This window comes from Leuresthes tenuis, unplaced genomic scaffold (genome assembly GCF_036924035.1).
Source record: "Leuresthes tenuis unplaced genomic scaffold, fLeuTen1.0.hap1 SCAF_19, whole genome shotgun sequence".
Lineage (NCBI taxonomy): Eukaryota > Metazoa > Chordata > Actinopteri > Atheriniformes > Atherinopsidae > Leuresthes > Leuresthes tenuis.
The window spans coordinates 25,693,611-25,706,727 of NW_027325373.1; the positions used below are offsets into that span (position 1 = coordinate 25,693,611).

General features: G+C 41.1%; 1 protein-coding gene across 2 annotated transcripts in view; it reads right to left on the reverse strand.

Annotated features, from left to right (window-relative positions):
* The window catches only part of pam (peptidylglycine alpha-amidating monooxygenase), a 74,238-nt gene that overhangs the window by 52,225 nt on the left and 8,896 nt on the right, over positions 1-13,117 (reverse strand). For both annotated transcript variants that reach the window (XM_072371251.1, XM_072371252.1), the window contains exons 3-5: positions 6,880-6,997; positions 680-737; positions 376-463 (exon numbers count right to left, since the gene is read on the reverse strand). In XM_072371251.1, the coding sequence (XP_072227352.1) occupies positions 376-463; positions 680-737; positions 6,880-6,997 (264 nt within the window). The remainder of the gene's footprint in view (positions 1-375; positions 464-679; positions 738-6,879; positions 6,998-13,117) is intronic.

A 13,117-nucleotide genomic window follows, 5' to 3' on the forward strand; every position in this document is an offset into this window, starting at 1 on the left:
TCATATCTTAAAGATCTCATTGTAAGGTATTTTCCTAACAGAGCACTTTGCTCCCAAACTGCAGGTTTACTTGTGGTTCCCAGAGTTTCTAAAAGAAGGATGGGAGGCATATGATTGCTTGATGATTGATGTCTTTGCACATTGTAGTTAATTACAGTCATTTTAAAATTATTCACAATTCTATATTGTTATATGCTGGAGTTTTACCAAAGTGAAAGCTCGTTTAATGTAAATTTGCTCCACATAAACGTTTCATGAAGTGAGACGAAGGAACAGATCGAAGCAGAATCTGCAACTGAAAGTGCACGTTGATGGTTTACTCCTAATCAGTCAGTAAAAGTTATACACACAGACACATTTGAAGTTGGGTATTACCAGAAGCTGCTGGTTGACACGGGGGTCTGGCAGCCAAACAACAGCATGTGATGGACTGTGTTCATACTGGCATGAGGTATGAAGTCCACTGAAGAGGAAAAATGACTGTGGTTATAATATAGATCATTAAATGAAAAGCCTGGAGTTTTACAACTCACTTCACTTGTGCAGACTCAATTGAACATTCCCATCTGAACTGGACACATCATGAGTCATCAAAGTAAACGACAGTTTAAAGGAAGGAAGAACATTTCAGTTTTTTATATTGTAATGTGAGCTGGAACTTCTGTGAAGATTCACTCACCAATATATGCATCTCGAGTGGTTGGGACAGGAAATGCCATGCAAAGGTAAGTGTCCGACTGAAACATAAACGATGATAACTATTATTCAGCACTGAACATTCATATTAGTGAGGAGTGAAGTTGTTTAAAATGCAAACGTACAAGCTGTCTTATTTACATGCACTGTCATAACATGATGAACACCTGCCTAATATCAAGTAGGTTTGTCTCATGCCATCTTAAACGGTTTTGACCAGTCAGGATGTAGAACATCTGACAGTCCTGGAGTGTTACTGGGATGTTAGCAGTAGACTCTTTGGGCCCTGTAGGTTGTGGTGTGGGCTCTTGGTATCTGGTAGTCTGGAGGCTAGACGAACACCTATGATTCTTTGCTGTGTTCTATGATGCCATTCAAAGCAGTTTTTGTTAGCCCACTGCTGTCCTGTTGGTGGAGGCTGCTACTGTAAAATGTTTAGGTAGGTCACAAATGTCTAAATAAAAATAAATGAATGTCAGGAGACAGGTTTCCCAGCAGAACAAAGCTAGGGCTGACTTACCACAGTTTTCACTGTTGGCCGATGTATAATTGGGGAGAAGAGTGGGTTTTTGGAAGGAGCCATTTTAACATGATTGACTATATTCACTAATTTGTGCCAGTTTGTCCCAGGCCCTTTCTCATGCATTCTCAATCACTAAAATAATCATAACAGAGCCAATGAAAGTCATGGATAAAATAAAGTGCACAAAACATTAAAATTGCAATGATTCGCAACTCTAAGCTGCATGATTCTCAGATGGAATCTTATCTCACGATAACTGATTGTCCACTCCACCCCCATCCGCTGTTAAAAATTCAGGATATTCTGGGTTTTGACCCTACTTAGTGGCGCCCCCTACAGGTGTCCCACAGGTGATGGTAGAATAGGTCAAAAGCTTCCCAAAACTGTTTACATCTGGTCTGTAGCACATTTTGTTGCTGCTCTGTAAGCCTTCAAAAGTGTCTCAGGTTCAAGGTTCAAAGGTCACCTCTGAGGAGCAGGAGCTGCCCACGATTTCCATACTGACATATGTTAATCCATAGGTCAAGACCTTTCCAATGATGTCTTCACTTCTGTCCTACCCCAAAGTTTAATGTTCATCTTGCTCCAAGGCCCTTTGAGGTGTGCTTTCTCAGACCCTTACTAAGACCACGCTGGATGAAATCATTCAAACATGTTTAAGGGGTAGTTAGTGGCCACATGTGTTCAAAATATTGGCGTCTGCTTAATACACTGTCAGACTTTTAAATTTGGACCAGTTTAGACCCGGTTTTCCCCATAATTTACAGTGAGTTTCATATTATATTTCTAATGACCTAATATGGCCATTTATACCTTCTGTATTCCTTCCCCCAGGCTGACAGGATGGTCCTAGCCGACCAAGGCTTCAGTATATTTTAGTGCCAATACGTATCTTTACATACAGTTTTAACTTTTGCATACATAGCTTTACAAATGTTGTTTATTAGCGATGATGTGAAGATGAAGGGATTTTCGTACACTTACAGTGTTTCTTACCATTTGGATCTTGCAGTAAATTCAGCCGGCCTGGGTCTCATTTTATTCGTTCCACCCTGTCCAAACTGTGTTAGTTTAGCTCAAAACAGAACTGCTACGAGTGTGTGGCGTCTGTAGCTGTTTATTTGTTAGAGCACCTATTTAATGATAATTTTTATTATCTTTTATCCCTGACCATTTTTATCTGTTTGATTTATTTATCCATGGTTTCTTATTTATTGTTGAAATTAACTGCACTGATCTCCAAACGGTGGATGTGTGAAACACAATTTCGTTTATATGTGATGCGTGAGAATGACAAATAAAACCTGTCTTTATTTTATTTGTTTATATCTTAGCTGTACATGAATACATCCTCCTGTAAATTGAATTATTCTGACTCTCTCCATTCGCCTCAGTGCTCTGATTCGATGCAGAAGATGTCAGGGATCTTTCAGGGTTCCTGTTGTTCATCCAAAACAAACTTATTTCTCCGTTGCCTGCGTGTATTTCCTTAATAGCGTGTTTCAGCAGAGAAGCCGGGATAAAAAGGAAATTAAAACAAACAGACAAAAAAGTAGCCTATGGTGATTTTTCGCCATTTACGGAAGCTACAGCGATAGTAGCGTCCTTAGTAACCACCATAGCAACGTTCGAAACAAAAATAAATTAATAACTAACAAACTAAAGCTTACATACATTCCCTGGAGGAAGATTGTAAAAAAAAAAAAAGTAGATTTCTCACTTTCACCGATGTATTATAATGCTGAAACTATTTTAAAATGTGTCAGGGACAGTGGAGAGGTAGGACCCAGATGCAGTTCTTTCAAAAAGTAACAAGATTTATTCCACAAAAACACAAAACAGGGAGCAAGGCAAAAACATAAAGCGCAGCAGAGTCGGATTAAAAAATACTTAACTAGAAAAAACAAGACTGTGGATAAACAAGGCTATGGGTGAATACTTGGAACAAAGACTATGGCAAAACGAGGCAATAATTCTAACTGTGGCAAGCCTATGAGGCAGGAACCTAGACTTAGCTTCTGTGACAGTGGCATGAAGGATCGTGAGGACCAGGAAACTAAATACTGAGGAGGGAGTGATTACTGAATGAGTGCAGCTGATGACAAGGGACACAGATGACGTGAGTGAAGCTGATGGCAGGGGAGAAACATGACAAGAACTGAATCTAAGAACATGACAGAAAACCTGAAAACATAACAAATGACCTGAAAACAAGAGTTTATTTTCCTCTGTGAATAAAAGGCCCAGACTTCAGGCTTTGCGCAGGCGCACTGGTCGCTCATGTTAATGGCTTTTCGTAGGATTATGCATGAAACACATGTGCATAACTTTGACGTTTTTATACGAACTGTGGATGAGAGTAACCTGGTTAGATGTATCACCGTTTGAAAGGAAGTTGTTCATTTGGTGTTTGGCTTATTCCTCTGACCTTGTTTATCATACCAACTTCCAATCCAGATCGGCCCACAATTGGCTGTTGCCACCATCGCGCTGCTGCTCATTTGCATAAAGTTGAGCCTCTCTCAAATTTCGTCAACGTGCACATCGCTCGCATCGCTTACATTGCTCGTGTCTCTTAAATCGCTCGCATCGCTCACCCCGCCAGTCGTTTCGGACGCTCATCATCGTCAGCGTACACTGAAAATGAAAGGCAGTATGTCGCCGCAGGTGCTCAAGTTGCTTTTGGTGTGAGATCCCAGTTATGCTTCCCACACACCAGCAGACTTTGAAAAGACTTGGAAAAGACTCTGAAAGACTATCAGCTCACATCTAAAGACTAAAGTTTAGAGTTTTTAGTCCCAGACTAGCCTCAGACTAAAGATTTTACAAAGACTGTGAATCTTTTTTTTTTCCCCATCATGCAATTTTTCCCCATCATACTCAGAAGTTTTACAAAAAATGGAGGAGTAGCAGCTTTTAGCTACAGCTGCTCTTGTCTGTGCAGCTCCACCAGTTGCTCCTCCTTTTGGACAGTCCATTTTCGCCCGCTTGTTGCTCGTTCTTCCACGTTCACCGACATGTTTGTTATTGGCTGTCTGCTTTCCTGTTTCCGATTTTGTCAGTGCTCATCTATTGGTTGTTGATTGTGCGACCTGCAATAATATTAAGCACGTTTGATATGATCCCAAGCCCAAGACTAGGGAAAAACTGGTATGAAATGCGGTCACAGACTGCAGATTACCACCTTAAACTTAACGATCGAGATGACGGGAGCGCACCGAGACTCCAGTTAGACTCCTAAAGAGTGTCAGGTTTTAGTCTGGGACTGTGAAAATCATTTGGTGTAAGCCCAGCATTGGTCCTGGTTAAAACTCCAGCAGCAGCGTTCTGGATGAGCTGCAGATGTTTGATGCTCTTTTTGGGAAGTCCAGTTAAGAGACCATTACAGTAATGGAGTCTACTGGAGATGAATGCATGGATGAGTTTCTCCTGGTCTTTTTGGGAGAGAAAACCTTTAATTCTGATGTTTCTGAGTTGGTAAAAAGCTGCCTTGGTGACAGCTTTGATGTGGCTGCTGAAAGTCAGATCTGAGTCTATCAACACTCCAAGGTTACCAACTTGGTCAGTGATTATAAGGGCCCGAGTCTCAAGATATTTACCAATGCTGACCTCTTTGCTGCCAAACAGAATGATCTCAGTTTTGTCTTAATTTAACTGTAGAAAATTTTCTCTTATCTGTTTATTTCCTACACACTCTGAAACAGTACGTCTGCTGGGTTGCAGTCGTCTGGTGACAGAGACACATAAAGTTGTGTATCGTCTGCATAACTGTGATAATTGATGCTAAAGTCCTGTAATAGCTGACCCAAAGGGAGCATAAGTTAAACAGAAGAGATCCAAGAATTGACCCCTGGGGGACTCCACAAGTCATGGCCACTCTCTCAGATTCATAGCTGCCAATTGTAACAAAATAACTCCGGCCTTCTGAGTAGGACCTGAACCAGGTCCATTTAACATTGTAACATTGTAATAAAGCAGGTAAAGAAGGGATTTGCGTCAAACTTTCAAGGTTTGATCAAGGTCATCTCCTGAGCAGCTTGATATGCCAACATCCTGTCATTACCTTAGCCACGCCCACTGAAAACAGGAAGTGGAACTGTTTCACAATTTGTGGTACTGCAGGATACAGGATAACACAGGATAACATTTTTTCACTTGAAAGTTTCAAAGCATATGCTAAACTCATCATGACATTCAATTGATTCAAATTCAGAATTATAGTAAAATTTCTCTATGGTGGGTTTTGATGTTTCGCCATTAAACAGGAAGTGGTTATTCCTGATACAAATCTACACCAATCTTCACTTGTTGAAACACATTCTGCACCTGAGCAGATTTACTAGTCTATATTCTCTCTTCCCCATTGCTCCACCCATTTAAAACACAACTTCGCCATGAAGCGTAGTTTTTATTTCTCCGTCATTTCGACGGCGTAGCAACATCATAGCTACGGCGTAGGCTTGTCCTGGCTCACCTCAAATCCTGTTTGCCACTCACACTGGACCTCATTCAATTCGCCTACCGCCAAATTAGAAGTACAGAGGATGCCATTTCCACGGCACTTCACTTCGCCCTTTCTCATCTGGACAATAACAACACCTATGTGAGAATGCTGTTCACAGACTTGAACTGATGACCAAACTCATAGATCTGGGCATCAACACTTCCCTAAGTAACTGGATATTGGACTTCCTAACCAACAGACCCCAACCTGTCCAGTCAGAGAACCACACCTCCTCAACCCTTATATTGAGTTCCATAGGGCTGTCTGCTGAACCCTTTCCTCTACTCCCTCTTCATCTACGACTGCACACCTATACATGGCTCTAACGGTGATTGGCCTCATCAGCAACAATGATGAATCTGCCTACAGGAGAGAGGTTCAGCACCTAGCTTAGTGGTACGCCGACAACAACCTGGCCCTCAACACTAAGAAGACTAACGAGCTCATTGTGGACTTCAGGAGGACCAAAGGTGGCACACACACACCCATCCATATCAACTGGACAGAGGTTGAGCGTGACGCCAGCTTTAAGTACCTGGGTGTCCACATCTCCGAGGACCTCTCTTGGACCCTCAATACTTCAACCCTAATATCAAGAAGGCTCATCAGCGCCTCTTCTTCCTGAGGAGACTGAACAAGGCCCATCTGTCCCCTTAGATACTGGTGAACTTCTAACTGCTGCAACATCGAGGGCATCCTCAACTATTATCTATCTATTTACTATGTCTCATTCTGAAACTTTTACTGCATTCATTCTTCAACTTTTACTGTATATATGTATATATATGTACATATATATACTGCACATGGTGTATATATGCATACTTTTGTTTATAGTTAGTCACAATTTATTAGCATCCTGCTCTTACTGCACATACTCAACACTTTCTGCTTCTTTGCACTTCTGGTTAGATGCTAAACTGTGTTTCGTTGTCTCAGTACTTGTACTGTATTTTCATGAAAATGTACTTAATATTTCACATCTCATGAAAGGTTTCCAGGCTGGTTTTATACTCCTAAAATATTCCTAAATATTATCTTATTGCTAAGCAATTATTAAGCAAAATGGATTTATTCATATCAAAATCAGAAAAAATGAATGGAAATGTCCACCATACTATCCTAAAACTAGTATGTTTCAGGTAAACACACTCACCCCAGTTGGGAAAACAGCAGGCATGCGAATATCCACAGTGAAATTGTGAGAGTTTAGGAGCTGCCGTGGTTCGGTTCTGGACACACAGTCGCTGGGATCTAGAATATTTTCCTGAGACCTGATGAGGAAAACAGAAATCATATGAGATTCTTCCTGATTAACAGATACACACAAATACTAACAGCATTATTTGTCAACAACAATGTGATTAAATTTTGAACACATCTATTGAGGAACTCCACCACAATGTATCCCTGGTAACCTACAATAATAAAGGGACAAATCTGAAGGGCTAGCAGATTAATAAACAAAATAGTTTGGAAAAGCTTACAAGTGTGTGTATGTATAAAAGTTCCACAATTCACATTTCCTCTTGGGACAAAAGCGAGTCATAAAGTCTGCAGAACTCTAAGTATGGCATCACAAAAACATTTTCAAAGATTGGATTGTTCTCCTTTTTAGGAAGGGGGGCCTGCAACTGTGCTTCAACTAAAGGGGATCACGCTATGCTGGAGAGTTTACTAAAGGGCATTGAAGAGGATGCTCCGACTGATTTTCTAACCTCAGATTTAGGAGGAACTGTGTGGTTTCGCCCATCCTTGGATAAGGGGAAGGAAACGGATAGATGGATGGATAATCCAGTATCCAAGTTGGCTTTTCTGCCTGAAATTTGGTTGGTTTTATATAGATCCAGACATTCTTAGACATCCGTGACATATATAAAAAAGTTCCAATCTGGTTTTGAATAACATCACAACACCCAAACAGTTTGAAGAGTTTTTAATGGTCTCCTTGTAGCGACAGACTGATTAACTGTTTTAGTGCTTTTATGACTGTCTACAGCTTTTGATAAACTAGACTGTAAAACTTACAGTTTATTACCATCAAAGGTTCTGTTCCAACTTGTTTCAAGTCATACATGATGAAGAGGAGCATTTCGGTTCACTTAAGGAAGTGTTTCTCTTCTGTAGACCCCTGCCTTGTGTGGTGTCACCAGGGGCCGTTTTAGGTCCAATGTTGTTTTCACTGAGGTCTATTTAATTTTGTTTTCCCTTCCATTGTTTTGCTGATAATACCCAGGATTATTAGACTGAAAAAACCCCTGCAGCCTGTGCTGAACTCTTTAAGTAATCCTAAACCATGGATGAAGTTCAAAAGAAAATAATGTTGATTATTAGTTAATTATTATTAGTTTAATGTTAATATAAATTATCTGGTTTGGAAAATCTGATGCATTTGGCAGTTCTGCTGACACTCGTGAGCCTTCGGCTCCAAACAGGCATTCTGCTATCAAAAACTTTTTTTTGACAGCCCTATTAAAAAAAACTGAAACTGTCCCTTGAGTCCCTTGAGGCTGAGAAACTGCATTCAGAACTTTAGTTTCCTAGAAAAAGAAAAGGAAAAAACCTTGAAGGCAGAGGAAGAGGAGAGCAAGACACAGGACAAGAATAAATATTAGATTGGATTTTACTGGTGAAGAGAGGTCAAAAAAAAAAAAAGAGGATGATGCTTCATCCAGATGAAGATGCTTCACTGTCACCATCAGTAAGTAATAACTGTTTAACTCTCTGGTTCCGACCCGTTTGCTTTGCTTGGCTCCATTAGTCAAGTTGTTGACCTTCAGGTTTAATTTCATGAAAAAACTTCCATCATGATCGTTTGTCCCTCTGCTCAGTGAAGGCTGTAAATCAGAGACTGAAGCTGTGATTCATTCCTGTGATGAAACGTGTTTAAATAATGCAGACGTTGACTTTAGTGCTCTGTATCATGAATAACAGGAAATACACACTTTATCCCTCTTATGTTATTAATCAGATATTAAGTCAGAATCTTATCTTCACCTCCCCGTCTCACAGATGAAGTGCTGAAGAATTGTATCTTTGGAGTGCCCTGAGATGACCTTTCTTGTGATTTGGCGCTATATAAATAAAACATATTTGAAACTGAATAGAATGAAGCCTCAAGCTACTATTACACTCGCACATTGATCATTGTGCGACTGAACTGTGTGATCAACACAGCACCTTATAAGAGTTTATACCAGCACTTCAGGAGTTTTCTTCCTAAACAGTAGGTGTCGCTGCTGAGAAAACGGCACTAAAGTTTTGTTTTTTCACTTCAAGAGAAAATGGATGTCCAGCATGAGGGCAATTGAAAAGTGTGATTTGTTGATTCACATGTAATGTGTGATACTTAAAACCCCTTCATGTAAGATGCTACTGATTTTCAATCAGAGCACATGGCCAGCACCACTCAGAATTGATAGAGGAATTGATAAGTAGAAAGAGATGTACGATTCTGATGCTTTAGAAGCTTTGTAACCAGTTCTCAGTTTCCAACACCATTTATCATCTTTGTTTAGCTTTGGTAATGGCGGACGTGGCTCAGTCGTTAGAGTGGGTTGTGCAATAACCAGAAGATTGGCGGTTCGATTCAAAAGATGCTGGAGGGGTGTCAGTCCACCTCGTCACGGCCGAGGTGCCCTTGAGCAAGGCACCGTACCACCATGCTCCCCGAGTGCTGTAAATAGCTGCCCACCGCTCCAGTGTATAGCATCTGTCTCCATGAGTGTGTGACCCTGTGCATGTGTGTGTTCAACAGGTACCGACCTGGATGGGTTAAAAGTGGAGGACAAATTTCGTGTGTATGACTGTATGCATGACAATGAATCTAATCTTAATCTTAATTATTTAATTTAAAAAAAGTGGCAAGGACAAATAACTGGTGCAGGTGTGCATCTTGGATGAAGGAGAAAGATCGGAGAATATTCAATTCAATTCAATTCAATTCAGTTTTATTTATATAGCGCCAAATTACAACAATTGTCATCTCAAGGCATTTGGTATCATCATCACAACATCAGGTGGAAACAATACTGAGCAGGTTGTCATGTTAAGCCCATTGGCGCGTTGTGGAAGTGGAATTTGTTTACTTCCTGGCTCCTGCCACCCACCCTCCGACTCTCCCCAGGGTTTCAGTGTGAGGTGAGGTAGTGTGAATCAAGTTAAGAACACAGCGCCTCCAGGTACCAAAATCCACTCCTTGCTCCTCTGGTGAAAGCACAGGAGTATCAGTGTTCCATTGAAGTTTTTAAAAATGATTTGACTTGAATGGTTAGATAGATAAACCTTATTATGCTTTTATGCTTTTATTACGCTTTTATCCAAAGCAACTTACAGATAGGCAGATAGGGTAAGGGGGTCTTGCCTAAGGACCCCTACTGGAGACAATACCTTTCATGCAGGGGATTTGAAACCAGATCTCCCACATGGAAGGTGGCAATCGTACCACTACACTATCCAGGTTACCACATAGAGTGAGGATGCATGATATAGGGCTCACAGTCTACTTTCTTAGCACCTTGTTCAGCTAAGCTTTGTCTGTTGGATTTTCAACATAAAAGTTTCAGGTAGAGAATCTCATGCTTTCTCAGCTGAAATGAATAACTGTAAGAATGTCAAGCAATCTAACAGTGGCCAAACTCCAGGAACTCATGCCACCTGTGTTTGAATCCTTCTTGTTCCTAAACAAAAAAGCCACAAAATGCATTTCACTTAAACTGGGAAAAATGACAATGAAAATGTTGTAAACATGAAGTGAAACTGGAAAAAAATTAAATCTGTTAAACTTGAATAAAATATAAAATTAACTGAAATGACATGGATCATTGGTGGGAGTCTTAAATGTTAACTTCTTGTGTTTAGTCAAGTCAAGTTTAATTTATTTGTAAAGTACATTTCATGTACAAAACCATTCAAAGTGCTTTACATAAAATGAAGCATTGCAGCGAGGAGTGGAAGAAGCATTAAAAAATACATTAACACAATGGAGCCCACATAACAGCAGGGAACATGGGTTAACAATGAAGGCCCTTCATTTATATATCTGTTTAACTAATTATTTTAGGCTTAACTAGTGCTATTGACCACTAGATGACAATTTGGCTCCAAAGAAAAGTTACTAAATTTCCTAATTAATGATTAATCTGTAGTAATGATTTCTTATTATACTTGGTATAATTTTGTAAGGGATATCAATACATAAATATTATATACACTACTCTCAAAAAGTAAGGGATATTTGGCTTATTTGTGAATAATACTTTGCACTGTAGCTCAGGAGGAAGAGCAGTCACCCACCAATCGGAAGGTCGGTGGTTTCAGTCAGACTAGAAAAGTGCTATACAAGTACAAGTCCATTTACCATTTACTGTAGCCACTGGAACTTGAAAACATTTAGATTTGGCCCTTTCCTGACTTGTGAGCAGCCACAATGCGCAGCTGCAGGTCCTCAGTGAGCTCCTTTGTCTTAGCCATGACTGTCCACAAATCAACTGCAGAGGGCTGCCGTTTTTAACCTGTTGAGTCGATTAAAACAGCTTGGGCTATTTGGAATGGTATAGAACTTTCGATTTTACCATAGACTGTGACAGTTTGCAAAGGGTACGAATAATTTTGGACATGCCACATTTTTGTTCAAATGTAAATAATAGCTGAGAAATTATTTTTTCCACAGTGAAGCCTCTTGTACATATCCTTATTATCAGCTGTGAGACAAACGTGTCATTTCCAATCAAGAAAAAGAAAATTGCTGGTTGAATAAAAATAACTTAAAATCAAAATTTGCAAGGGGTTATGAATAATTTCAGGCTTGACTGTCCAGGTGTACATATACACTGCTCAAAAAAAATTAAGGGAATAATAACATAACACTTCCTAGATCTAAAAAAATTAAACATTCCAGTTGAAAACTGTTATTCATTACATAGAGGAATGCGTTGAGAACAAAATAACATAAAAATGTTCAATGTAAATCTAAATTATTATCCCATGGAGGTCTGAATTTGGAATCATACTCAAAGTAAAAGTGGAAAATCACATTACAGGCTGATCCAACTTCTGTGGAAATTCCCCAAGACAAGTCAAAATGAGGCTCAGTAGTGTGTGTGGCCTCCACGTCCCTGTATGACCTCCCTACAATGCTTGGGCATGCTCCTGATGAGGCTGCTTATGTTCTCCTGAGGGATCTCCCAGACCTTTTGGTACAACTTTTGGACAGTCTGTGGTGCAACATGGTCTTGATAGATGGAATGAGACATGATGTCCCAGATGTGCTCCATTGGATTCAGGTCTGGGGAACGGGTGGGCCAGTCCATAGCATCAATGCCTTCATCATGCAGGAACTCCTGACACATTTAGCCACATGAGGACCCCAGGGCCCACAGCACCAGCATTAGGTCTCACAGTGGGTCTGAGGATCTCATCCCGGTACCTAATGGCAGTCATATTACCTCCAGCTAGCACATGGAGGGCTGTGCGGCCCTCCAAACAAATGCCTCCCCACACCATTACTGACCCACCGCCAAACTGGTCGTGCTGGAGGATGCTGCAGGCAACAGAACGTTCTCCACAGCGTCTCCAGACTCTGTCACGTCTGTCACATGTGCTCAGTGTGAAGCTGCTCTCATCCATGAAGAGCACAGGGCTCCAATGGCGAAATCCGCCAATCTTGGTGTTCTCTGGCAAATGCCAGTCACCCTGAACGGTGTTGGGCTGTAAGCATAAGCCCCACTTGTGGACGTCGGGCCCTCATACCCCCCCCATGGAGTCTGTTTCTGAGCAGAAATATGCACATTAGTGGTCTGCTGGAGATCAGTTTGCAGGGCTCTGGCAGCGCTCTTCCCGTTCCTCCTTGAGCAAAGGCGGAGGTAGCGGTCCTGTAGCTGGGTTGTTGCCCTCCTACGGCCCCCTCCAGGAGACGTGGAGGGGAGCGTAGGCAGACAGACTGGCCTGTCTCCTGGTATCTCCTCCATGCTCTGGATACTGTGCTGAGAGACACAGAAAACCTTCTTGCCACAGCTCCCATTGATGTGCCATCCTGGATGAGCTGCACTACCTGAGCAACTTCTGTAGGTTATAGACACCGCCTCATGCTACCTCTGGGGTCTACCTCCCTGGTCGATGCGAGGACACTTGGTCGAGTCTTCTCCCAGGTAAACCCTACAACCTGCCTTTTAGACGCAATTCCCACACCATTTTTTAAAACATTTTATGGATTCTTTGAGGAACAGCTTTTAAACATTGTGAATTGCTCTCTCCAGACGGGTGTCTTCCCCACCTCTTTTAAAACAGCGGTGTGGTAAAGCCCCTTCTGAAGAAGAGGAATTTAGACCCTAACATTCTCAACAATTACCGGCCTGTATCCAACTAACCATTTTTAAGTAAAATACTAGAAAAAC